The sequence below is a fragment of the Phalacrocorax aristotelis genome, chromosome 13 (genome assembly GCF_949628215.1).
Source record: "Phalacrocorax aristotelis chromosome 13, bGulAri2.1, whole genome shotgun sequence".
In the NCBI taxonomy this organism is placed as follows: Eukaryota; Metazoa; Chordata; class Aves; order Suliformes; family Phalacrocoracidae; genus Phalacrocorax; species Phalacrocorax aristotelis.
The window spans coordinates 1,565,058-1,592,995 of NC_134288.1; the positions used below are offsets into that span (position 1 = coordinate 1,565,058).

Here is a 27,938-nt window from a genome sequence, read left to right on the forward strand (position 1 = left end):
GGGGAGCAGCGCTGGCCGTGACGTCACGGCGGCGCCGGTCCCCCCGCTAAGCGGAGCGGGAGCTGCGCTGCGCCTGCGCGGCGGCGGGATGGGGAGCCCGGTGGAGGGCTGGGGGGCGTCTGCCGCTAAGCGGGTGCGGCGCGATGGGTCCCCCGAGACACCCTGCGGCCCCACGGCGGAGAGGGACTGCTGTGACCCGCGGATGTGGGACACGGAGCGGCTCTGCCAGTACCTCTCTCTCTGCGGCGTGGACGAGCCCAGCCTGCTGCACCGCTTCCGAGGTAACGCCGGGGCCGGGGCGGGGGCCGGGCAGCCCCGCGGGGCGGCCGGGCCCCGCCGCTGAAGGCTGTGCTTCCCCTGCAGAGAACAGAGTCACCGGGAGCATGCTGATGGACCTGCCGGCCTGCGCCTTCGAGGTCGCCGGTGTCTGGTGAGAGCTGGCCTCGGGGTGGAGGGGTGGTGGAGGGCGGCCCCCGGCCGGTGTGACCGGCCCTCGGGAGCCGTCCCTCCGTTAAAGCGGGAGGACGCGTAGCGAGGGGCTGTGGCGCAGTCGGGTCCCCGCGGCTGCAGGCGGGTCCCTGCCTCGCCAGGCCCCCTCCGCCACAGCCAGCTCCGGGAGAAAGGCATTTCCTGACCTAGCACGATGTTTTTGTCCTGGTTTCACCCTAAATGCCTAAGAGCTTCGATGTCAGGATGGTCAGAGTGGGCACACGCGATGGTACAGGCTCTGTGCGGCTGATGTTGGATCCTCCAGAACAGTTCCCCAGTTTCCCTGCTGATCCCAGCACAGCCAGTGCCATCCGGAGTGCAGAAGCCCAGTAACCATGACAAGCAAACAAATCCACTTAAAAAGCTTTAATGAAAATACCACTGGTAGCACAATAACCTTTTACGTGTTGATAGGAGCACCAGTGTAAACTCCAGGGGTTTTGCTGAGAACTTTCTTATCAGCCTGAAGTTAACGGTGCTCCAATTCTAGGAATTATAGTAGTAATGGTCTTTAAAATAGTGAGTAGGTGCTGCTTTGTGGGGGCTGGGTTTCACAGGTCCCTGAGACAAACCCCAGGTGTTGAAATTCTAATCTTGCAACAGTTGCTGGGACTTCACTCTCGCACCTGCTACAACAAGGTGGGCTGTTATGGAAAAGGATTTTGTTGTGTGTCCTCACAGAATACAGGCCTGTGGACAGGTGGCGGAGTTCAGTGGCCACTGTGAGCTGCCGCAGTGCTTGGCTGTGAGGAGCAGGCAGTCTGGCAAAGTCCTGCTCCTAGCTCAGTGGCAGTCTCCTACCACAAGTGCAGGAAAACTGAATGCTGTCTTAAAGCACGTGAAGGATTTTTCCCAGCAGTGAGGAAAGTGGCTGGTCCCAAAATCTTTGTAATTTTTCTGGTGGTGCATCTACTTTCTTGCTGTTCTGAAGCAGAGGAGAGCATACATGTATCCTGTTGTCCTATGTGTCTGAAGGGGCCCTGCTGCCCCTTCTCTGCTCCGCCAGGGTGAGTTTTGCTCACCTCTCCTGGCATGTGAGCCTGCTTGCTCACCACATACTTCCTGGTGCTTTTTAATCTTTGAATGCCTCTTCTTTACTCCTTTGCTAACCTTGTCTATGCTGTTTCCTCCAAATTTTTCTTGAAACCCAACTGTTCCACTCAAGCTGTTTGTTAATGTTGTGGTTAGCGGACCTAAGGCAGTTTGGAGTGTAGTTATTTGGCAGGCGTACACAAGTGCAGAGCTGTGCTTGTCTGTGTGGAGCTTAGAGTATGTTGGCTCCTTGGCTGAAAACTTGGCAGAGACAACACCATGCTGAGGATGAAGGGCCCCACCTCTATTGTATCCAGACCTCCTGGCTGTGCTCGCAACTTGTGAAGAGTGAGCGAGAAGAGCTGGCATCTGGGAGTGGCCATTGGTAGATAAAGATCTGGTGTGACTCAAGGTGACAGGGCAGAAGGGTTGCACTTTGGAGGAAGTAAGACGGTAAGGAGTCGTTAAGGTATTTTTGCTTTTTTTGAAAGACGGGTTTTAACTGCAGCAGTTTGAAGTGTGCAGATAGAAATGTGGTATCATGAGGAAGGTAGGTAAAGGCTTTATTTGTTTCTGAAGTATAAGGCAATTGCCTAATTGAAATAACAAGTGGATATGTAGTTTCTGTTTAGAGACTACTAGGAGGCTTGGTGCTTTTAGTACCTTGCTGCTGCTGGAGCATCAAGTGCCTGTAGGGATGCTCGGACACACCAGATGCCTACAGGCTGCTGATCAAGTCCGTCAGCTCTGTTAGTGCTGAAGGTAGGGCAGGCAGGCAGGACTGGGTAGCAAGGAAGTCCCTCTGAGCAGGTGGTACGGGCAGTGGAGTAAAACAGCTGTGAAAAGCTCTCAACATGGAGAGTGGATGGTGCTGGGGGTGTGAAATGACATGCTTGTGGGTTTTATTTTATAAGTTGTTTCCTCTGGTGAGATCTGGCACCTTGTTTCTGTTAAGCTGAACGTGTTGTGAGTCAAATGAGAAATTGCTAGAGCCGTCTGCTTTTTTAAAACATCCCAGCTTTGCACTAAAGAATGACCCCTTTGTATGCATCTTTCCATTGCACACTGTGTCCTACAGTAACTTTCATCATTTCTCTGTGACAGGCTGGTAATGAATGCACATAGTTGGTTCCCTGCCATTTCTGGACATTCAGTCGGGAGACAACAGGGGCCTGGAGGCAGTGCCGTGGGTTTCCCACTCGTTCTTGTGTTCCTTCAAGTGGATGTTTTGCATGGCATGCAGCATACTGCATGTTAAATACAGATGATGAGCAGGGCTGTCTGGCTCACCTCTCTGGGGTAGTAAAGTTCCTAATGGGTGCAGGAAAGGGGTTTTCTCACCCTTGTCACCTGTGGCATCAGGGAGGCATGGAGGGGAGTGGATGGGGAAACATCAGTTCTCACCCTTTCAAAGACAGACGTTGCTGCTTTGGCTGTTGGAGGAATGATGCTTGCAGAGCCTGTGAAAACCACAGTACTAACACATGATTTGTGTGTAATCTCTTGGTTGAGGTGGTCTTACCATGTAGACACCAGTTGCAAAATCCCTGCTGTTGTTTTCTGTCTGAAGAAGGACGGAGACCTCTTTGTGGTGTGGCATTCAGGTAATCACTCACGCCAGGATTGTACTGACAACACGCTTTGTCATCTGGAGGCCAAACCCAAAAGGAGGGTTAGTATTCCTGGAGGCAGGGCAAAATGACAAGACGCACAGGCCATGGACGTGATAGCTCCTGGGCAGGGACCTCCCAGCCCCCCCCATGGTTGGACCTATTCCTTTTGCTGCTCTCAGCTATGTGCAGCACCAATCCGTCCTTGGGCGACTCTAGCAGATGTTAACTGTGTTAGCACCGTTTAGTTCAGCCCTGCTGGAGGTGAGTTTCTGGATCAAAGAGGCATATTAGGCTGTGCTGCTTGTGGACAATGTTTGCAAAGGTAGTTGCATAATAAACTGTACTGTCAGAAGTACAGAGCTGTACTTTCTCTGCTGTTCCTGTAGTTGTAGTCATTGGTAATTTCTCAAGATGGTAGGCACCCACATACCTTCCTCCTTATGTACCCTGCTAATTTCCAGTTAATTTTCTCCTCACTTCTGGATTTTTGTGGCATTTAAAAGTATAATCAAGTGATTCGAACCAACAGGCTGTGCCCTGTACTCAGCAATGCTGTCCCCTGCTTCACCTTCTCAAAAATGTCATGAAGTCCTACTCTGTGTACATTGCGTGATGCAGAGTGTCTTTTTGGACAGTTGTTACCTGAGGTCTATTGCCTGAGTATACGGTGGTGCTACTGGACTTCTTGCAGCATTACAGCTTGTTCAAAAACACACTTGTGATGTTTGACCTCTGTTATTAGCACGCTTTGAAGTGATATCCAGTGAAGAATTCAGTTGTTAATTAAGAACCTTAAGAATTTTAGGACCCGAGGGAATGGCAGGGACATGTGCCAGGGGAGGTTCAGGTTGGATATTAGGAAAATGTTCTTCACACAGAGGGTGGTGGAGCCCTGGAATGGGTTCCCCAGGGAGGCATCATGGCACCAAGCCTGAGGATATTCAAGAAGCACTTGAACAAGGCCCTCAGAGACAGGGTGTGAATTTGGGGTGTCCTGTGCAGGGACAGGAGTTGGGCTCGATGATCCTTGTGGGTCCCTTCCAACTCAGGACATTCTGTGATTTCATGATTAAGGATCTGGGGGTCATCTCTGTACATCAAGTTTGGGTGTTAATTTTTCAAATCTGCTGGAGCAAGCATGCTCTAGTCTGGGTGTAGTTCTGCATGTTTGGTAAGCGTTTTGAGAGAGAACTTCTCCACAGTGAAAATGTATGTAGATGGCTAGAAGCAGATTGCTTCTGATGTTGCTGTCTCTGAACTGTTTTTGAGGGTGGTAGTGGAGGTGCTTGGTTATCAGCCCAAGCGCTAGTTCTGCCTGAGTTAGCCATACCTGTGGTTGGAAAGGTTACATGTTTCTTACAAGCAGCAGTTGAATATTCTTGGTCTCATTTTCAGGACAGACCTCAAAGAGGAGTTGCAGTTGCTTTTCTTTGGAATGTAAGGATAGGGGCGTACAAGCTTCTGGTTTGCCAGCTGCAGGAGGGTTCCTCGGCTCTTCCACCATACCAAAGTTCATGTTCTCTTCTTAGCAGAGAGGAGGAAGGATGGGCAGGTTCAGGTGGTCCTCCTCTTGTCCTCAGTATTAGCTGCTTTCTGTTGCCCTGTAAATAGTGGGCTCTTATAGGAACTCCCTGGTAAGTATTTGGGAGTTTGTGACTGTTCCTACAGACTGAGCTGCTTGGGATGTGAAGTAACATACTGGTCTGAGCATGGTGCTTTTCATTCATCTTGCTTGCAAGTGGGGGCAGCTAAAGACTTGTGACAGCCTGTGAGCAGTAGAGGGTGCAGCCCATTAGGGACAGGAATACTAAGTGGTTAAGCAAAAACTGCTCACCAGCAGCTCAGACATCATATGCCATTAATGGTTTATGGATTGTGAATTATTAAACGATTCAGATGAAAATATGTAGTGCATCAAGCAGTATTTTTTGCTCATAGCTGACATTTTCTAGTATTGCTTTCTGTTAAAGTCTAAATTGAGAGACTGATGTAAAACTGCTATCAGGGTAGTTAGCTGCTGAGGAGTGCAAAGGGTAGCAAATGGTACTTGTGATAACGTTTGCTGTCATACTGAGGCTGAAATTATTTTCTTCAAGGACAAGGCTTGCAGCGTTAATAAAAGTGGGTGTAATAAAGTGTATTGTATCTCCCTCCACACTTATCCTGCTTGTGGTCTTAGACTACCAAGGCTACAACGGTGTATCTGCGTTGAAAGTTTGTGTGTTGTGAAGAGGACCTTTAATAATTTATTAAAAACGACAGCAAAAATATCTTTATGAAATAGAAGAATCACTTCTCAACAAAATTGGAGCATCTTTCAAACTCCAGTGGTTCTGCTGTTGGGAGTTGAAATTTATGTAAAATTCAAGTTAATTTGGCAAAAATAAACTTCTTTTAATACAGAGTTCACTAACAAATTTTTATAAAAATCGTTTATTGGGACTTTGACATTTTAGATTAAGGATTTTTTTCAACCTTAAAAGGTGTCGGTTATTCAGGCACTGCATGTTTTCCTTCCCATACGTTTAAAGGACTTATCCCCACATGTGACTTTCCCTAAAAGAAGTTGATGAAAAAAATTTCGTGTTTCCTGGTATTTCTAGTTCTCGGTTCTGTGTAAGTGGGAGAAACACAGTGCTTTACAGACAACTTCTGTAACTATTTGTTCTCTTCCTTCTGTACTTGACTTTAGAAAGATAAATGTTTTCGATATTTTTCTGAAAAAGCTGCAGAAATCTGTATTTCCATAAAAGAGTCAACGAATATCGGAGTAATACGAGCTTGCACAAGTAATTCCGTATGTACTGCAAATTGCAGAGGGAAATGCATTGCAAACGTTGCTCTCGATGTGTTTGTCTCCTTTGCAGCCGCCCAGCCGAGCGACTGAAAGCGCTGGCCTGCCTGCAGAAGCTGCCACGGCGGGGCGCGGACGCCATGAAGGTAGCGGCGGCGGGGGGAGGGCGCCGCTTCCCGGGGCCCGCCGGCGCCGGCCGCCCTGGCGCTCCCGGCCTGGCTTGCTGGTGCCGCGGGGGCGCCTTGCCTTCGCGGAGCCGCGATCTCCGAGCCCTTTTCCTTGATAGGGGATGGTTTCTGAAAAACCACGTTAACCAGAAGAATATTTGAAAGCGTCGGAGCTTTATGGGGGCACCTGGGGTTGTGAGAGATTGAACGGGCAGATAAGCTGTTTGAAAGGGGCTGAGAAGCTCCCGTTTCACGTCTCTTTGTGTAGAGCCCCCCCTCGCCCCCCCGCCGCCCCCTTTTCTATTAGTTTAGCCCCAGGCCTGGATTAACGGACGCCGCCTCACTCCCACAGTTTGCCGCGTCCGGCAGTTCCTCGCAGTGGTGTATGTTGGTTTGACTTGGGCCGCGGATGCACGCATTCCTTAGTCTGCACATCTGCTAAAGCCCTGTCAGCTCAGTGACTGAGGGTAGAGAGAACACAGGAAAACCTTATTTGCCTCAGTATTTTACCAAGATAATTGTGTGATAACATGGTTTCACCTGCTGTTTTGAGGCAAAGATTAAATGTGTGTGTTCACCTTTTCTTAGTAAGTCACTGTGGTTACTCGGATGTCTCTTAAAATCTGTGCTGAGGGATGATCAGGGAGTACTTCTTTCATATTTCAGATGTTTTGGGTTTTGCCTTTTCTTATATGAAAAAAGTAGGAATCCTGATTTCCACTCTGCAGAATTTCACTTGATTTCAAAAAACATGAACAATGTCAAACGAAACAGTTCTTACTGGGTATCAGAGACATGTATTGCAGTATTCTGCTTTAACTGGAATAGTAGATTAATACAGACAGCCGTTTTCTCACCTGGAATTACACAGGTGAAGGTAACAGTTTTAGAGATTTTGACTTTAATTCCCTTACCCTCTGAAATATGCAGCTTTGTCTTTTTTGATGTCGTGCTTAAGTAGTTGTCCCAGATAAATCTTGATACAGGGTGGGCAGGGTATGGCTGTTTTACAGGAGAAAAAAAACCATTGCGTTCTCCCACCAAATACCTGATCATTCTAGATATCCTGTACGTTGGTGCCTGTATCTTCTAAAAGTCAGGTTTTAAATGTTAATTACACTATTGTTTGGCTTTTGTAGGTTTTTAATGATCCAATTCATGGACACATTGAAATACATCCCCTTCTTGTTCGCATCATCGACACACCTCAGTTTCAGCGCCTTCGATACATTAAGCAGCTGGGTGGCACTTACTTAGTTTTTCCAGGAGCCTCTCACAACCGCTTTGAACACTCTATAGGGTAAGGTGATGTTGTCTTCCGTGTGTATCCGGATTTCCCCAAGCCTGGTTCCACAAGCGTGGAGTGCCAGCCAAGGGACATTGCTGTCAACGAAATCAGGAATAAACCTCGTAACACCAATTAACCAATTAACCTCTTAACCATTAAAAGGCAGGCATTCTTTAATCACGGTGCCGGATGCACAGGGGATCGCTCCTCCTAACGTGCGTACTGCAGATTACATCAACCAAAACTTATATTGTCTGGTTACATACATATGCATCAAATTTCCCCGAACTAATTATCATATTTCCATAGTCATTACGCATGCGTCCTTGAAAGCTGAGGGTACCTCCAGTGGTCCCCAGTGGTCGCTGGTGGTTGTATCAAGTGTCCTTTGATTGACCCCTTCTTGCGTGCGTGAGCACTGCTAATGTAATTTGTTTCTTTCTCCATAGCACCCAAGTGGAATGTAAAGTATGTAAGGTAGGACACCCTTCACCTCACCAAGCTTTCTAAAACGCACCACAAACCTGTTACATTAAAACACTCCTCAACCTATTGTTAAAGGGGATAGGATACAAAAGGTAATAGCTTAGCAATAATGTTAGCATTTTAACTGTCCCACAGCAATAATGTTAGTGTTTTTTAACTGTCCCATCACCTTGGTTTCAAAGACTAAGATACAGATTAAAAAAAAAAAAGCAGAACAAAGCCACCACTATCTTGGTGACATTGCTCTCTTTGAGCATTGGTGAAAGCTGCTATGGTGGCATCTTTGGTCTCACAAAAGTTCCTGGATATCCTGTGTGATTATGGGCTGTTCCCTTGAACTTCATTTAATAAAGACAGATAATGAAACGTACAAGATGGATCAATGTTAGATTTCGTCCCCCGCCCTTCTTCTAAGAAAAATGCTAATTAAAAACTGCGAGTGCTTTATGTTCTCCCTGGTCAAAATTTGATTTTTAAACCATAAACCTGAGAAGGGTACTGGGGCTGCTGTATATGACTTGCTAGACAGTTTTAATCCCCTTTCGCACCTGGTAAACCTGAAAAGACAAAAATGTGAGGGATATAAAAAAAGCTTTCACAACAGGAGTCTGAAAACTCTGGTGGTAACAACCTGTTCTTCTAAACAGTTAAATTAATCTATATAGTTAAATTTAGGGCAGTTCTCAACTTGTATATAATTTCAAAGATTTCTACAGTGTTGAAATAGAAGTGACCTTCAAGTGCTTATTGGTCTAATAAAAAAACACTGATCAGTAAAATTTGGTTTAATAGAAGATGCTACCTCCTCATAGGAAAAACCTGTCTTGCTTTAAGATGTTCTGCAAAGGGAACTACCGAGGCAAGTACAGAAGGAAGTTGGTGTAGAGCTTGTAAACAGTTTATAGGAGTATGTGCCTTATGTTTGTTCCTGCTGTTCTCATATCATGAGAACATAGGGTCCCGTTCAGTGAAATTAAATGTCAAATCTGAAATGAATGAAAGGAAGATAAATAATTTTCATGAGCTATTGTTAGAATAGCAATTTGAAAGAAGAAGAAAATGCTTTGGTGACTCTTGTGGACCTTTGCAGTTGCACTGACTGGAAGTCAAAGGAAGATGTGTGAGCTGTGGTGCTTCAAGATGCATGCTTGCCAATAATGCACTGCTGTTGGCTTACACAGTTCCTCTGTGGTTGTGCCTTAGGAAGACTGCAGGGTGCTGTTGTCTCCATGTTTTGCACATGTTATCTCATGCTTTCTTGAGTTCAAGCGTGTTACTGATGACTAAAACTCTACTGCAGGAAATAGTTTGTCTGTGATTCTTTTGCAGGTCAGGGTTTGAGTATTTGTTGTGCGCTACCTCTCAGACAAGGGCGGTGACTTAATGGAGCAAGATAGAATAGATGAACTGCTCTTTTTCTGTTCAGCCTAAACCACTACTATATTCGCTTTTCTTCCCGCCCCGCCCCCCCCCCCCCCCCCCCCCCCCCCCCCCCCAGGGTGGGCTACCTAGCAGGATGTCTGGTTCGTGCACTGAAGGAGAGACAACCAGAACTGGATATAACCCAGCGAGATATCCTCTGTGTAGAAATAGCTGGGCTTTGTCATGATTTGGGTAAGCAATGCTTGAGATGTCTTGTTGCTCTTTGAAAACTAACCTGGATGAAAAGCTGGCTGCAGGATCAGAATGTGAGAGCTCCTTTGGGCTGCTCAGTGAGTGGCCTTATTCTGAGACAGGATTTATCTGTTCCTGTTTGGTCTGAGTACATCTGTGGAGGCAGTTCTACTTGGTGAACCTGCAGCCACTTCTAGCTAGTTTTCTGTCTTCTTTCCATACGGTTAGAGTTCTGCCCTCAGTGTCCGTTTCCTTCTGTGATGTCCGCAGGTCTCTTAAAACATTCCAGAGTGAAAATTAGTGGCCCTTTCAAAAATTATGATTATTTTATAACTACTTATTTTCTTCAGAGCTGGCACAAAGTAATTAATGTTCTCGGTCACTGCAGTACTTGCTTGTGGTTTGGGTAATGGAACTGGCCATGTTAAGTGCAGTAGTACTTAAGGTGTCTTAGGAAAGTGTACTTGCTGTAGCTGAATCTTCCTCATAGATGATGTCAAGATCAAGTCAAATAGAAGAGATTCCAGATCCTTAGCTTGCTCAAAATATTTTTACTGACAACCATGTCTCAGATTAAGCCTGTGTAATCTTTTTTTTTTTAAGGTCATGGGCCATTTTCACACATGTTCGATGGAAGATTTGTTCCACTCACTCGTCCAGGTTTGAAGTGGAAGGTAGGCTTTTCACTATCAACCTAAAAATAGAAAACTGACGTTTTTAAAGTGAGAATAATTCATCTTTAATGACTGCTGGTGCTTGTGAGAATATAGTGATTATCTAGCTGTTTGTTATTGCACCATTTTGATGGCATTAAAAACCAGGATGTTGTCTTTTAATCTTGTCATGATTTCCTTGTTCTCTTTAACTGTTTGTTTGTGGAACACCAGCCACCTCAGTGTGGCTGTGAGCAGATGCAGCCTTACTAGCAAAGCAGAAGGAGGTGTGGGGAGAAGTAAGTGAGGGCAGATGTTTGTCACCAGCATCTCTTACCTGAAAGTGCAAATACTCTTGAACTCCTGTGTACTATGAGATCTGTGTACGCATGCCTGCTTCCTGCAGATGTCATTCTGGGTGACACAGAGGAGAAATGAAATGTCTGTCTTGTCAATCTGTAGTGTGACTCCGAAGAGGCGGAATTCGTTAGGATTGCACTGATCGTTTTAAGCCAGTGTTGTGCCTTAAAATGCATTTTGCAAGCTTTCTTCAGAATATATTGTACAGATGCAAAATATCAACTAGGAGCTAACTTTCCAGTTTGAGATTTTAGTTCGAGGCCAGGATATTTAATACAGTATTTAGTATTCGAACTTTCAGAAACTTTGAACAGAGTTTCAAGGGTTGTTTGCTGTGAATGAAATGTAGCGCAGTCCTTTCAGGCCTCTGTAAAATCAGCTGAGTAAACTTGTTAGTCTTCTGCATAGCAGAATTGGTTATTTTGTCTTTTAACATTATAACTGTCTTACTGCTGTTAGTTAAAATACAAAAAGAGCAGCTCTCTGCTGAAGAGTGTGCTTCTGGACTCTGTAGACAAGGTGATTTTCTGTTTGGTTAGATACAAATCATACCCAGGTGCCCTGCCAGGCAGTGCTGCTGGGTTAGGAGAAGGCTGTGACACTGCAGGAAAGATGCTTAAACTTTTTGTAATGCAGCATTTAGGTGTGTTTTTTTCACAGCATGAAACTGCTTCTGTTGAAATGTTTGAGCACCTGATCATTTCCAATAAACTAGAAGTCATCATGAAGTCATATGGTCTTGTTCTGGAAGAAGATATGACCTTCATCAAGGAACAAATAGGAGGGCCTGTAGATGAAAACACTTGTGAGAAAACGGTGAGTCAGTGTACTGCTCCTGGGGTTATTCCAATAAATGTCTTTAATTTTACTGAAAGAGTATATAATTTTTGCTTCTGTTATGTTGTATTGCTTATTTTTAGCCCTGTGAAATTCTGAGAATCCTGGCACAAGAGATGCTAGAGAAGCATAGTGTTTTGTTTCTCACAGTGCTGGCAGGAGGCAGTAGCTTCACTATGTTAACGTGCTTAGGTCTCTGAGGTATGAGCTTCTCAGGAAGATCAGATTAGAGGAAAGCTTAACAATGTTATTTGTATTTAGAGAACCTAATTTAGTCTAACTAGATTGGTAGAACTGAGTTTTTAATGGAGGCCTTAAATGACAAGGTTAGGATAACAGCCTGTTTACTGGGTGCCCTAAGGCAGTGGTGATGGGAGGTAGTGTTCTCAGGGGGCCGTACGAAGAAAATATGGAGATATTTTAGGGTAACAAGCTGGTAATGGGTAAAAAAAACCTGAGAACTGGCAGACCTGAGGCAATGAGGAATGCAAGCGTGGCCCAGGTGCCAGAGCCACGTCAGCTTGGATGATGATAGCAAAATACTTGGATTTATTGCAGTAACAAACATAGAGGCAGGGATAAGACTTGAAGAAATATGTTGCCTCAAGAGGCAAAGAAGATGAGATCGTAATTATTAATCCTTGCAACTCTGTGAAAGAATTAAGTCCTCTCTCCTCACAGCTCTTGTCATCTCTTCAAGGACACCCATTCAGCTGCTACCAGAATTAAGAACCTGTCAGTGGGAGATCTGTCATGACAATCTGGTCCTAATAAGAATTTGTATTTTGTCCCAAACAAATCACCCACAAATGTTAGCACTTAGCCATTATTTTCTGCTGTAGTAGTGTGTAGTTCCACCCTCTGTACTCCAGCAGTCTGATGACAAACATGGGGAGCTTAGCATAATAAAATCCAGTCTGAGATCTTACAGGAAAGGGATATTAATTTACAAAGCCTGCAAGTTGATTTTTACCCACTTGCGCTCATTTGCATACAAATCTTGCTGCCTTCCACTGCCATTGATCTTGTGCTAGGTTCTTACCCAATATCTGTTTTCCTTCTTTGGATTCTGTGCCTGTTTCCCAGCAGAATAATGGGAAAAGGAGTGTCATACATGAAATGTGGCCACCTTCTTGCTACCCTTCTGGTGTTAGGCTGCAGAATCTTCCACTGGCAGTCATTTGTACTTGAGTGGTGTTACCAGATAACAGGCTGCTCTGCTGATGAGGCACCTGTCCTGTGATGCTGTCATGTTGCAGGCCTTCTGGTCCTGACACGAACAACCGGTTGTTTATTCACTGAACATAAGCAGCATCCTGAGCATTGTCCCAGTAGCAGAGCTCTTTGTGATCAGCACAGGACAATTTTGTCTATGATGTGCTCTTTTCCCACTGCTCGCACGTGTTCCTTTTCTTATTCATATCAAATTTAATATTCCTGTAATGCAGATATCATGAAGGCCAATGTTTTCTGCCTTCAGAATTTCAGGACCACTTTATGACATTTTTTTGTTTAGCTGAAGAATCATTGAATTTCCAAGAAAATAATGTTTATGTGCAACTTGTATCTTATTGTTTTGGTGTTGATTTCCTGTTTGCCTCATGGCTGAATTATCCTTGTGGGTTAGGAGTTTAAGTAGCTGGCTGTTTAAACAATTTTTGTTTAAAACATCTAAATAATTGTTTTAAAACTCCATTCTATAAAGTTGTATAGTTCATTGTGGAAGACGGCAAGGCAGTGAAATGTTTGTGGGTTATCTAATTCCCTCAGGATTAAATGATTCCAACCTTTTCCCCTCTCTGTTGCTATGCTTTTTTTTTTTGGGGGGGGGGGGGGCATTTCAAAGCTGCAGGCTTTGCTTTAGTATAGTGAAAAATGAAATACTTTTGTACATGGTTTTTATTCTTCCTGATATTCTGGGAAGTCAGCTGCTTACGCCCTGGTTCTGGATTTCTAGTGGCTGACAGATTCTGAAAGCTCTTTTATTGTCTTCATGTTCTTTGCTACCTCAGTGTTGGATGTTTATCACAGCCTAAACGAAAGTGTATTCCCACTGTCTCTAAAATATCGTTCTGACATTGCTTGCACACTTTATTATTGTGTTGTTTGGTTTTTTTTTTTTTTTCTTCTCGGCTCCCCCATTGTCAGTGGCCCTACCGTGGTCGACCAAAGGAGAAAAGTTTCCTATATGAGATAGTAGCTAACAAAAAAAATGGCATTGACGTTGACAAGTGGGATTATTTTGCAAGGTACAAATCTTACGGTTATTGTTTTTATTGTGAATTCCTACTGCAAAAATGCTACTGTATTTATGTGTGATCTCATTGCTAAACACTCTCTGTGGAATATTTTTAGGGACTGCCATCACCTAGGAATCCAGAATAATTTTGATTATAAGCGATTACTTAAATTCACTCGGGTCTGTGAAGTAAAAAACCAGAAGCATATTTGTACCCGTGACAAGGTAAGCAGTGTGTGTGAACTGAGGGGACGCTCAGCCACAAAATGCGTGTGAGGTTTAGCAGCACACTGAGGACATATGGGGCATGCGTGGTACGGCTGCACTCTGCATTGCAAGGGGATTCTGGCGTTGCCTGCCAGGTGCTTTTTTAGTGCAAGAGAGGAAGAAGGAGTTCCTGCTCTGAAAGCTGTTCTCAGAAGCAACTGGTTTAAGGAAGGGAGGGACAGAGCAAGCTTCTCTTTGAAAGGGCTTGTGGCGGTTCCTTCTAGGGGAGACTCTGCAAACCCACCAGCTGCACGTGATCCTGCTCAGGTCTTCTGAGCAAGGGATGGATGTGGCTTTGGCAAGAGGCTGCTGAAGGAACAAGAGGTCTTTTTCTCTGCCCAGGCTGCCTGGGGTCACTGTCAGGTCTCTGCTCTCTCATGGCAGCCTGCGGCTCTTTCAAAATTTATAAATTGTGAAAAATAATCATTCTGCTCTATGCTGCAAATGGAAGGAGACAACTCATTTGATTGCTGATTGTTCTAGTTTTCCAATTAAGACAATGTCCAAAGTAAAAGGTGATGGGTTTTTTTTTTTGATTCAGGAAGCTGGAAATTTGTATGATATGTTCCACACACGAAATTGCCTGCACCGCCGAGCATACCAGCATAAGATTGGCAACATCATTGAAATAATGCAAGTATTATACTTTCCTTTTCTTGCATTCCATTTATTTTTAAGTTCTTGAAACTATATCCATTTGGAATATTCCGATAATCAGTAAGGTGTGACATAGAATAAAAGCCACTCAGCTATGTATCCCAATTCTTGTGGCAAGGCTCAGTGCTTAGAGTATCGCAGAGGCTGTAATTAACAAGAAGAAGAGAGGACAACAACATCCTTCCACGTGAAATTCAGTTAAAGGAAAATTACTACAGCTCTGAAGAATCATGGGACCAAGGTGTGCTTATGCTGTTTAACTGCTGGCAGCTGAAGTCAAATCTTTATCTACAAGTTAGAGACCGCTTAGTTCAAACTGGCTGGTTAATAGACCAAGGTTACTAACAGAGTAGTGAGCTCAGCTGAGGCCTTACTTTGTGTTTATGTAATGCCGCAGCAGGAATTGTTCAGGACCAACTCAGCTGGCTACCTGCATTTGTACTTCTCTTTTTGATGTCCACAGAAGTTTCCCTATAGCATTATTCTTTTTACTTTCCTTGGAAAGCAGAAATACTAGTATCCCCAAATATTTTCTCATTAGGATCTTGGCTGCTGAGTAACCACCTGCTGAGTGTGGGAAAAAGGAACACAGAGGATTACACAGTACATGACTGCTTTCTTATCATAAACTTCAGCTCCTGGTTTAGTGATCCTCTAAAACTCAGACTAAAAATGATAAGGTTTGACGGTGCCTACTTGTGAGGAGTAAAACAGCCAAGAAATGTAGTTCTTGGCTTACTGTAATTACAGCAGCCTATTCAAATGAGTGCAAGAGCTGGAAATGACAAAGAGGTACAGGGAACTCTGGAAGAACTTGATCTTAAGAACATCAGTTTTTCCTACCTGAAAATACCACATGTTCATGATGCTCTACCTTTACAACACTTTGTATTCTCTCAGTTAACTTCTGGAGTAGTGAGTCTGTAAAAGGACATGGTCATCTGTGAGGCAGCCTCATTGCAGCTGAGTGACTGTGCCACTGTCTTGCAGGGTTCTGCAGTCATCTAAGCTATGTTAAACTCATAGTCTGAAGCAGAACAAAGTGGATGTGCTCATTCATTAAAAGAATATTAAGGTCTGATTTGAACCTGTTTACAGTAAATGGAAAGACTCTGAAATGTGCATTGACAGCATGGAGATAGGACATATTGCAGTGTAATCAGGGTCTGCTCTGTGCCTGGGATGCAGTTTCTTCTATTGTCTTCTATTTGTAATGTACTAATGTGTTTCTTTTTTGACCCTTGAGGAATAAGATGTTTCAAAAATGATGCTATCCTTAAGTCTTAATTTTGTCACAAACTAGGATTACGGAAGCCTTTCAAAAAGCAGACAAATTTTTTAAAATAGAAGGCTCTGGAGGAAAACTGTACCAGATTTCTACAGCAATGGAGGACATGGAAGCCTACACTAAACTAACTGGTATGAGCTCGCAGATTTATTTTTTTTTATTTTTTTTTAAGTAAAAGAACATGATTATCTGTTAAAATGCTGTTTTTACAGCTGTTGGAACAGTGGGCCCTTGCCCAAAACTAGGACTCTTGAGTGCTGCTTTTGTGCACAGGTGATGGGGCAGACCTGGCCTGTCCAAACTCCGTGCTCTCATACCTTTCTGGCAGAGCAAGACCTTCTAGTTTAAATTACTTTTATGTTGAGAGAGAGAGGAGCACCAACTTCTTATGTTCCACACGCATTCAAATTCAGATTATTGCAAGCAGTGCTGACAAGAGGCCCTGCCTGTGCCCTGAGTTTGTTGTCATAAGTGGGATGTAAGTCAGCTCTGAGTGATACTACCTCTAGCTACACCAGGTAGAGAAGTTTTGCGTGTTTGTTGTAGTGTAAAAGTAACCCCAAGGCAGGTTTTAAAGGGCTCTGATTGGGTCTGACTTGGTTTGCTTGAGGCAACCTGCTTGCAAATATAACAGAAGAAAACAGAATATATGAGCAACTTAGTTTATTGGTGAAAGTTTCTGGCTGCTTGGATAAGAGATTGTGAGAATGGCTGTCGTAGGGTAGGTACATGGAGCAGCAACCTACTTGAAGACATGCAGGGGAACTCCAGTGTGATTATGGAGTGAAGCAAATAAGCTGAGATGTGTGATATTTTCCTGCTTCTCAAGGTCTGGTTCAGTACTGTGAAGAGGAAACATGGAGAAATTACTGCATTTTTGTCTGCCCCTCCTGGTCCTCACTGCGAAGCACACCAGCATTCCTCTGGTTGGAGTTCACTGCTGCGGTGTGCCCTTACCAGCTTCATGCAGCATAGGGGTGGAGGCCAGCATGGCAAAGGCAGACCCTGCTGCAATGAGGGGTTTGTGGTTGGGTAACTGCAGGGCAGAGGATGCTGCAGACCATGCTGAAGAGTGCTCCCAAGTACTGGCAGCTTTTGCAGCACCTGTGAGGTACAGCTCATGAGGACTCGCAAGGCGTCTTTTCTGAGTGGCAAGGCAATTTTCCTGAGTTTCCATCACCAAGCCTTGGCTGGCCAACAGAGAGACTCAAGAACTTCTGTCTTTGGTCCATGGATAAGGTGACAGAGGCTGAGAGCAGTGTTGCAGAGGATCCCATGTGCCTTAACGTGTGCATGCTAAAGGCCTTCTGCTGGCGATCCTTCATCTGCCACAGCCACATTCAGCCTGACCATAGACCTGCATCGAGGTGGTGAGGGGGCTGCACAGAGTGCTAAGAGGAGGAGCTGCCTGGCCTCTCTGACACTGCATGGCTCTGCCTCAGGGGAGGAGAAGGGGCTGGCTTTGAGGGGCAGTAGCTATTGGAGAGCATGAATTGCAGTGTAGGGCCGTAGAAGACTGGGCAGAAAGGCAAGAACCGAGATTAAGTTCTTAATGGGCTAGGATCTGTTCCCTTGGGGCTGTCTGGTCTGTAAGATCAGCCATGCTAGCAAGTTAGCACCAGGGTCCTGTTGTAACTGCCTGCTGACCCGTGGTACCTTGTGAGGAGCACAGCTCAGGGCAAGGAGACCAGGGCTGTCCCCTGCCTCTTACAGTCTGCTGCAGCAAGGAGCCACTAGCCAGGGCTGTCCTGTTTAACAAGGAGAGTTGAACAGCAAGGAAAGTGATGCAAGGAATATGTCAACACGAGATGTAACAGTGGACTGTGAAGGATGAATATGTTCCCCTCCTCTTAAACCAAAGCACTTCCTTCCCTGCCTCCAGTGGTTGCAATTGGGGGGCTTCTGAGAGGACAATAGGCTTGTTTCCAGTAGCCCGTGATGAGTGATGCTTCTGTGAAACTGTCCAGTTGCCTCTTGGATCTTTGCAAATGATAAACCTCTGTGAGGCTCTGCAGCAGAAAGTTCCCTAGCTTTCTTCCATGATGGGTGAAGAATTTGTTGCCTCCTGATTTGACAGCAATCCTAGCTTTAGTAAAGGATGAGACAGCAAACGATTCTTTGTCACTACTGTATTCATGGGCGGCTTACTTCCCCTGCGTTATCTCTTCTCTCAATCTGAAGAGTCCTAGTCTGTTGTTTCTCATGGAGAAGTTCCTGACTTTGATCAACCTTGTCCCTAAAAACAATGCTCAGTTAAAGGTGTTTTGGTACGTGGCTCAGAGCTTGCTTCTGGAGCGTGTTGGGAGCTTCTTAAGCCAGTTGCAGTCCTGGGCAGGGAGTTGCAGAGCTATGCTTACAGCACATGTCAAAGCTGCTGAGGTATTTCTGGCCAGGGGATGTGAATAGACATGGAGTGCAGCTGTGTTGGTTGTGACACGCAAGCAGCATCCTGACAGCAGAAGTCTGTTTAGGACAGCCGAAAAGAACCTTTCTACTCCAAAGCCACATCAAAAGAAACCTGTGTCTTGCTGTTCGTATTGATGGTGGGAAACACACTGCATACTTCGCTGTGTTGTGGAGACGGGAGTGGGGACTTTGATGCTACCATCCAAAGCTTGAGAAATTCTGAAGGTTTAACAAAACGACTTTGTTCTTTTGCAAGGTAGAGCACCCTTGTCCCTCAGCCACTTAGTGCTAGGGTTTAGGATATTCTGCTGAGCAAGACTGGCTAAATAAGAAGAGGAAGCAACTTCCAGTGAAATAATAAAACTTTTTGCAGGGGTGAGAGTTGAGCTAGTTTTTCTGTCAACAACTGTTATGGATATGATGATAATCAAGATGATATTGTAAGTGACTTCTCAGTTGTCAGACTTTGTATGTTCGGTCATTCTCTTTCCTGAACCAGCAGTTTTTCTTGTTGCTTTAACCTTTGTCTCTCTACATGCGTTCTGCTGTGACGCTGGATTGTGACATACTTATGAAATGTCAATGCAACTTTGGCAGATAATATCTACCTGGAAATTCTGCACTCAAGTTGTCCAGAACTGAAGGAGGCACGAGAAATTTTGCGTAAAATAGAACGACGTGAATTATACAAGTTTTTAGGAGAGACTAAACCTGGAACACTGAGGGAAATTGTACAGGTAATGTCCATTGGTGCAAGATTCTGAATTCTGTCCCTGTAAAAATGTTCTCTAAGTTGCTGACCATCGTTTTTTCTCTATCTCCGTGTGATTTTTGTTTTGTTTTTTTTTTCTTTTTTGCGTTACTGCTATTCCAAAAATAGAGTCAAAAGTTCTCCCGTCTTTATGTAGCTGAGCCATGAAACATATTATAGGAAATGGGCAAGAGTTTTATCTACAAAGAGCCAGAAAAATGGCAAGAGGTAAAATTCAGTAGTTGATTATTGCAGAAATATTTTCAGAAGAAAACGTTTCTGAAAAATACAAAATTGCATAAAAAGTTGTTACAGTTCAGTGATGGAGAAGGTTATTACTATCATCTTGTGATCATTAAAATGTCAAAATAACAACGCGCACATTTGCTTTGAATTGTAATTTGTGTGCTTTGCTTTGAGAACAAAGGTCAAACTGAATAATAACTTCCAAATTCCTTGGTATTAACTTCTGTACTTAGGACGAGCATGCATGTGTCTTTTCCAGTGTTTGCTTTTCAAAGCACTCATCAGAAATCGGTTTAACCACTGTTGTATTATTTCAAAATAATGTTATATTAGAGCTGATGTGACTTCAGATAGCTTAGCTTTTCTTGTAATGTGCTATACCATGTTATCAAAACATCAGTTACTTATCCCTAACCTTCCGGCGTGATGCTTAAAATTTTTCGTGCCAGATTTCCGGAAGTGGCTGACTGTATCTAGAAAGCCTTAATAAAATTAATTCAGCTCTTTTAAAGAGTAAGGTTAGAGGAGGACTACTAGATGTCTTACTGCTCTGTTCATCTTTCTGTTTGAAGAGAAGGTTTCCCTGTGTTCTTTGTCCAAGAAAAATTAGCATTAAAGAGATTCTGTATTTAAAAAGTAGGAGGACGTAGGAGGAAAGAAAGCATGAAATGGTTGTACATTGATTGTCAAGCTTCTGCCCTTCTGAGGAGGAGTTTAGGATAGATAGCTTAACAAATCAGGAGGTGGGCGGGAGAGTCAATTGCGTGAGTTCCGCCTTCAGTTTCTTTTAGAAGCTTGGTTAATGAAAAGAAAAACTCTCACTTTGAAAATCCAGCCAGAGGCATTGAGTCTCGGGGCATCCAGTGTGTTGTTTTGAAGGGAGACGGGATTACTGTTGGTGCCATAATTATATCCAGCCAGTGGTTTGCAGCTTCTGATGCTCAGCTGAGGGATTGGGGGAGAAGTTTTCCTCCTGTGGGGCAGGAGTTGCCTGTTGCAGGAGTGTTGGAGGGTCAGTGTCCTCTGAAGTGCTGGAGGTGAGCAGTGCTACCCAAGACATAGCTGTGTCTGTTCTGCTCCTTAAGAGACTGCAATGCTGTTATGTTTAGCATCATCGGATCGTTTGGGTGGGAGGGGACCTTTAAAGGTCATCTAGTCCAACCCCCCTTCAGTGAGCAGGGACATCCTCAACTAGATCAGGTTGCTCAGAGCCCCGTCCAGTTTTGTGATCATTAAGCTGGCCGGAGCCAGGGGAACATCCCAAATACAGTTCTTCAGTGTAAAGCTAAGTTTCCAGTTAATGCTAACTGGAAGAGGTAACTTTAAAAAAAAAAGGCAAGCAAACAACAACAAAGAAAAGGAGAAAGTGAGCATACATACATTCTGGTACAGAACAGAAGTAGAATAGCTTATAAACAGGCTGTCTCCTGCCAGTTGCCTCCTGGCAATTCTTTCCTCTAGGTTTGCTCTCAGTCTAAAGCTTTCCTTGGCTTCCTGAGTCACAACAAACCTCACATATGCCTCAGCTTGACAATGTGTGTGATTCCCTGCTCTTCATAGCAGTCTCCCCATCTTTGCAATGGACAAATAGCAGCAAAAAAAAATTGCTGCTAGTTGAATTCCTTCCCTTCTGGACCTGTCTCCTGGATGCTCTGTGCTGCACTCAGAGCTTTTCTCCCACGAGTCTCAGTTGCTCTCAGAAAATCTTGCTTCATCAAATCTTGCACCTTCCCCAGAACGCTGCAGCCCTGGGCAGAGGTAGACAGGCAGCCTCCTCTCCCCTGCCCAGCCACAGCCTTTTAATGAGAACTTACCCATTGCCATGAACAACTACTCACCATCACACCATGCTCCTCTGCTTGGCTTTAGCCTGGCTATCAGCAGGAAATGTTCTCTCAGGTCCAAGACTAGACAAGTCCCCCTTGTGGGTTTCAGCTTTTGAAGCAGGTCACCATCCCCTCCAAAGTTTGCCTGGCAGCTTGCTGCCTTTTTTGTGTGGTTTTTTTTTTAGTGATCAATGACATTACTGATCTTGTCTGTCTCTTGGGTTTTTTTTTAATATGTTTCAGTGTATCAGTATAAAAGCTTCATTAGAGGGTGAGATCCTGCAGCCCTTCATTGAAAAAAAAAGTTCAGTAAGAACTTTTAGTATTCAGCTTTGGGGAATTTCATTGCAAAACATTTGTATTAGTTAAACAATTGGTTGAAGGTACTTATTTTGCTTTTGTGGAGACTTCAACATCCTGGATGGACTGGATGTGCTCCCTTTCCCTTCCTTTCCACCCCTCTCTCCCTCCTTCCTGTCATCAGGTATAAAACTGTTCCTCCACAGGCTAGCAGTATTTGGGTCTTCTCAATTACATAAGCTTGTTTGTTTCTAAAAATTGGTAGAAAACTTAGGGCTAAGGTATACAAGGATTCAAACTGCCAGATCGCTGCAAGAAGAGTCTGTCGAGCTATAAAGCAATGAAAGCTTTAGTTTAGTGACATGTTCTGTCATATGTTTGGTTGCTGTCTTCTAGACCTGATAGTGCATAAATGTAATCTGAGTTGCTGTCTTTTTTCAGAATAATAGCCTGGCAGAAAGCATTGCTGATGCCAAGCCAGAAAAGGATCCTCCAGATGTGGAATTGAAGGCTGAAGACTTCATAGTCGATGTAAATATCTCTCAGAGCAGGTTCAGAGTGAAAACTTCTCAATCTCACAGGGCCTTGTATACCATAGTGCAAATGGGAGATATGTTTCAATAACATTTGAAAAAACAAAACCACAGGGTTGCCTCATAAATGCTGTCCTAGCTGTTCAGCTCAAGGCTCTGAGGGCAACAAGCTTTCCCCTTAGGAGGTTTGCTGTGGTTGGGAGGGCCTGGGGACAGAGGCTTTAGGTGGCTTCACTGGGCTGTCGTTTGAGCACTTCTGTTCCCAGTGACAAACGTGTTCTCCTGTGACTGTACTCACTCTGAAAAGGAGTGACAGGGAAACCTTTGGGTTTTAGCGCATGGGTGTTAAAGCCAGCAGTCTAGGAACCGCTGCTGCGGGTTATGAAGTCAAGTAACCTGCGGTCCGCAGTGAGAGGGTAACGGCACAGTGACTTCCATGCATAGTGACTTCTAGTATTGCACGCCTGATGCATGGCAGTCGCTCCTGGGTTTTGACTTCTGTGTAAAGCACCTTGCTGCCACAGCTCAGCCTCCGGCCAGCACTGGTGGGAAGGAGCCAGCCTGAGATGGAGGAGAGAGCTTGAGCAGTCTGCAAGTATCAAACAGCTTCATCTCTCTTCTTGGTTAATTCTGGGAAGAGCTAACAAATGGCTTCCCATAGAGTGCACCAAAATCACTTCTAAACCTCCCTTGCATTGAAGATGCACTTCAGGCTGGGCAAAATTGTAGCAGTTTACTTAGCTTTAAAGTAGTTGACTGTGCTTTCCTTGTCCCACAAACTGAAGTTGTGGGGAGGTGGGCTCCTCCCTGCTGACCACAAAACTGTTGGTGTACCAAGTAGATGTAAGTTATGTTGTCTAAACCTCGTGTTTAAAATTGTAAGCTCTACTGCTGCATCCCTCCGTAGGTGGTTGTGTGTTTCAGGGAGGCACAGGCTGGCAAGGGGCTGGCATGGTTCCAGCGTTTGAAACAAGCGTTTCGGAGTGCGACTAGGAGCTGGTTGGTGTAAATGCCAATATCCACCTGGCAGCCTCAGAGCGAAAGGTGGTTGAAGAAAAGATGAAATGCAAATACCAGATTTTTTAAATTAAGTGTAATCATTTGCAAATTACTGTTCTATTTGATCAGTGTCACGTACATAAGTATAGTGTGTATCCTTTTGTATTTATTGTGAGAAGACTAAAGACAAGCATTAACAAATCCAATTTTCTTCATTTTACATGCAAGGTTATCAATATGGATTATGGAATGAAAGAACAGAATCCCATCGATAATGTTCTCTTCTATTGCAAGGCTGATCCTTCTAAGGCGGTCAGGATCAGTAAAGAACAGGTAGTCTTTTATTTTCCTCAACTGGCTTCTGAAAGGCGTCTTCTTCACAGCTTGTGATGGAAGTGATTACAGCCCTTCATGTAGTTCTTGCAGGCGTGTGTAGAGGTGGTGGAATCTGTGTCCTTGCGGGCCTTCAGTGTGTGTTGTACTATGACAATCGGGAATCCTGACAGCCTTTGCATATGAACAATGTTTAACTTGAACACACTGGGAGACTTAGAAAAATACAATTGATTTGGATAAAGGTCATGCATTGTAGTGTTATGTTTTTTACATATTTCTGTTTGTATTCAGATGAAAAAAATTCAAGTTCAATGGACTCTAAATTCCAAGAAATACTAAAGTTCGTTTCTTTTTTATTCCAAAGGTTTCAAAGTTGTTACCCATGACATTTGCAGAGCAGATTATCCGGGTTTATTGCAGAAGTCAGGATCCAGAGACTGTTTCAGCTGCAAAACAGTATTTTATCCAGTGGTGTATAGAGAAGGATTTCACCAAACCAGAGGTAACAAATTAACTACTTAGTTTTCTTGTTCTTAGAGCTCTTCACCTTTGTCCATAAGGTTGCTCTTCCATTAACAGTCTTGGCATTCAGGCACTCCTCACTAACCTAGCTTCTGGTTTTATTGTTTCTCGCATCTGGATCTGCTTTGGTTTCACTGAAATAGTGATGGATTTGCATTGATTTAACCTACATGATTTGAGAAGTCATGTCTTTATAGCAAAGTTAGTATCCACACAGACACTTACTAGTTCATAGGTGCAAGTTTTCCCATACAAAGGCTTAAAACAGCACTGGGAGATTGAGATCTAGGGAAGAGGTCAGGTCAGTTCTTCTATTGCTTTCCCTCTTTTCCTTCCTTGTTCACTAGCTGTTAAACTCACTCCTCCCCCAGGAGGTTCACAGTCGGTCTGTTTGCTCTGAGTTAGAGTGGAAAATATCTGCAGGAACACGATTGCAAACCTCTGCAATCTGGACAGCTAGTCTGTAGGCTGATTTGCCTGCAAGACCTTTTCTGGTCTCTGTGTTTCCCTTTCTGTCAACTCTCGGAATATACACGTTTCCAGCTGTGAGGAAGGAAGAAGGTAATAGAAGACAGTTCATCTGATGTCTTGTTTTGTGTTGGGAACTGTGTCAGAGCTTCCCTGGCAAGTAAAGTGGAGACTCTAAAGCAGACCCTGAATCCAAGCATCTTGCTTTGCATTCCTCCTGCCAAAGGTGAAGAAGCCTGTAACAGTTGCGGCTGTAAACAGGTGATGTGTGATACAGCATCCCCGTCACTCCCCTCTTGCAGGAAGGTGGCCACCTTAATCTAAAAAAAATTACTATGTGCTCATACTTCCAATATATCCATTGTTGTAAGGAAGCAGTTATAGTTGTATCAGGTAAGTTTTCTCAGCAGAAAATGCTAATAGAGCCACTCCCTTGCGTGCATGAGTGGTGAAGTTTCTAGGCTGGAAGTGTCAGTAGGTTTGGTAGATGTGCTGGCAAATGTGCCGTTACATTTCTCCCGTAACGGTTGGCTTTCACTTTTGTTTGTCTGACAGTCATACTGGGGAAAGGAGTAGCTTTCTTCAGTTCCATGCACTTTTTCAGATATTTTCCTGATAGTGGAAAAGCCTCAAAGTAAAATAAATGCTTATATTAATGAAGTTGCTTATGAAATGCAATGTGAACAGTTCATTCTGTGAAGCATGTATTTTGGTTTTTCCCTTTTCATCAGGTATGTTAATATCCGTGACTTTGCATCTCATTTGCTAGAGACGCCTGCAAGTCTCATTTGGGGAAAGAGCTACATCCTCTGAAATTAAAGACCAAGTAGATGAGGGTTCTTATGTGCTGGGCCTACAGCTACAGGCACAAACAACTTGTTTTAAGGCTCATTCTTATGTCATACTTCCAGCATTGTCTTTTGAGAGCAGTTAATTTCCAAAGGGCTTTTTACAAATGGATCAGGCAACAAGCTTTCTTGTATGGTTGTATCCTATAAGCACATTCCTCTAGTTTGGGCACATCCATCTTGCAGGCCCTGACACATTGCAGACCATGGCAACATGCGTCTCGCCAGCTTTTCTCTAAGCTTAGGGAGCATATTGCTCTCTTGACTGTGTTTGTGGTGCCCGAGCACTAGATTAACGTACGTATCTGACAACGATGAGCGCTGCTGCTTTAGAGACCGTACAGTAACTGTACCAACGTTACATACTTTAAGACGGTGAAAGGCACATCCAGGCACCTGCAGCTGGTAGATTGCAAGAATTTTAAATGAGATGCTGTGGCAAATTTAGGGAAAACACTTAGAATAATATTTTCAGTTCGTATACAGATGCCCAAACTACAAGCTGCTGATCTTCCTGGATTTGCTAGTAATAGTTTAGAAAGAGGTGAACTGCCAACAGTGAAGGCTTTCTGGATATGCAGGGGATTTTTTTTGTCTCCCCACCAGATGCTACTACCACTGACTACAGCAGTTGCTGTCTCTGGGATGTGCACTCTTCAATGTTTGTTGATTTACAGTGCTTCTAGGATCTCAGATTTATTTTTTTCTTTGAAGTCTGATACTGAGCTGCTTCTCCCCTGCTTTAGGATAGAAAGTAAAAATGAATGTTTTCTGACTTTTAATAATAGGATAGCGATGTGGTTGCCCCTCATCTAACTCCAGTGAAGTGGAATAAAATGGAAGATGACGAACACAGGACCGCTTCAGAACCCAGTTGCAAACATAGGCTTCCTTTTGATAAGTAACAGTTTTCCTTTTGGCATGATTCAGTCTGCTTCTTCAGAAGATGAGTAAACCTGAGCAGCAACTCTTCTAAAAGCCAGTTGGATAGACTGTAAGAGTCTATGGAACAATGCAGAAATGCATTTTACAATGCAGTATGTTTCAATGTAGGTACTTAAACAAAGTGCATATTCCCAATGGACCTTTAAAAAATTAACAGCCTATTACAGCAGAGCAAACACAATTCTCATTTTTGAATGTATTGGCACTATGTAGCAAGAGTAACTTTAAAAATTGCAATGCATCATTATTACAAGAGACGCTGAAGACATGTTACTGTTATTTCTAGTCCTGATACCTTCTTAAGATGATTGTGGTATTGCATGAGCTAGCAGGAAGATTTCCGGCTCAGGTTTTTGGTGGGGTGGTTTGTTTTGGTTTGTTTGGTTTCATTGGGTTTTTTGTGTTGGTTTTGTACTGTTTTGTTTTGTTTTCCCCCCAGTACCTGAGGAAGAGAGGAGTATGTACGCTTCTGAAAATACAGTGAGGTAATAGAGCTCTGAAATAACCAGAGATAGCATCTTCAAGAATAGCAAAACTGATTTCTTTTCAAGCAAATAAAAAGAGGGTAGAGGAGAATCTTCCTAATAACCAAAGATTACTTTTCTGGTATTCAAAAAGCTGCTGCTGATTATGATGATGATGAAGATGCAAACTGCTTGCTGGACTTGTGACCACAATTCTTATTGAAGTAACAATTCATTGCAGTGACATGCAGCCTTTTGTTGTTGTATAGCATTTTTGAAAAATTGAATGTTATATTTCTACTGTTACACTGAACTGCAAAACTGTTCAAAACGTCCATTGTTTGAGTGCTTGTAGGGAAGCAGAGCTACCCAAATGCTTGTCGAGGCAGGTGGGTGTGCGCACAGGTCTTGGCACGGTTGGTGAGTCCCAGAAGGATGCTGCTCTGCTCTTCCTTGCACCAGGTGCACCTTGTTTCTGCATTACACTGTACCAGGTAGACAGGAATTCAGGAATTCTTCCATTCTTGTGTCCCTTCCCTGTTTCTCCTGGATCTCCAGTTGCTGTTCTGGTGTAATTTTTCTCTGCCTTGTAGAACTCTAAGGGTTCTTACATTTTTGCCTTACTGGCAGTACTAATGTGAGTGTTGCTCAATGTCTGTCCAGTTGAAAAAGTGAATGAGGAAGACCACCTTCCTCTCATCTTTTACTCAGGTCTAAGAGGAAGGCTGCTTTCATTAAATAAAATATAAAAACTTGAAAAAAAACCACCCTGAAAACTAAAAATGCAAAGCAAAATGTTCAGTAATGCTTGGAAATTGGAACACGCCTTGGATTTTTATTTCTGAAATGGGGAAAGAAAAGTTCAGCATCCGGTTTTGACAGCCAAGCATGGGTAACTAGGTTAGTTTCTGGAAACTAATGCAGTGGGAAATCACTGTCAGAGAAGTGCAGAACTCTCTTCGTATCCTTTGCCCTTTTTATCATGGGAACTGAGAGCTGTAAGGCAGAGGGACAGAGAATGAGTATTGACGTACTTAACTCGGATTTCATTTGTTGAAATAAGCGGAAGACATTTTGCACTCTGCTGCTTTCCTTATGTACCTGTGCTCATATGTCTAAAGGTGATGGGGCACGACCTCTGCTGTTGATATTTTTAATGGTATTTCAGATCTGCAGGCGTACCAGATAACTACTAGAATGGGTTGTGACCTCTTAAAGGCTTGTAAAGAGCTTATCATGCTTCAAGAAGCAACATCATAGAGTGAAAGCATTTGTCTCCTTTATCTGCCTAAAATCAAGTATTGTTCAGAATAATGTAATTTTGTTATTGTTGCTTGAATTTGTTTTGAATTTGTTATAAAAGGTGCACTTTATACTTGGGAAATATATTTTGCTTATGCTTAAGCAAAAATTTGTACTTAATGTTAAATTCTGAGACAGAGTGTTTGTTTTTCTGAAACATATTATTCTGAGCCTCTGGACTAAGAATAAATTTATAAACACTGATTTC

General features: G+C 43.7%; 1 protein-coding gene across 1 annotated transcript; it reads left to right on the forward strand.

The window, feature by feature from the left end:
* SAMHD1 (SAM and HD domain containing deoxynucleoside triphosphate triphosphohydrolase 1) lies at nucleotides 1-27,934 on the forward strand. Its single transcript, XM_075108421.1, has 16 exons — nucleotides 1-281; nucleotides 364-430; nucleotides 6,002-6,074; nucleotides 7,235-7,395; nucleotides 9,368-9,483; nucleotides 10,087-10,157; nucleotides 11,157-11,312; nucleotides 13,482-13,582; nucleotides 13,689-13,797; nucleotides 14,381-14,472; nucleotides 15,800-15,915; nucleotides 18,788-18,927; nucleotides 21,755-21,844; nucleotides 23,074-23,178; nucleotides 23,546-23,683; nucleotides 25,808-27,934. The coding sequence occupies exons 1-16, from the start codon at nucleotides 89-91 to the stop codon at nucleotides 25,922-25,924; spliced, it is 1,845 nt and encodes a 614-aa protein (XP_074964522.1). The 5' UTR covers nucleotides 1-88; the 3' UTR covers nucleotides 25,925-27,934.
* Nucleotides 27,935-27,938: the final 4 nt, after the last annotated feature.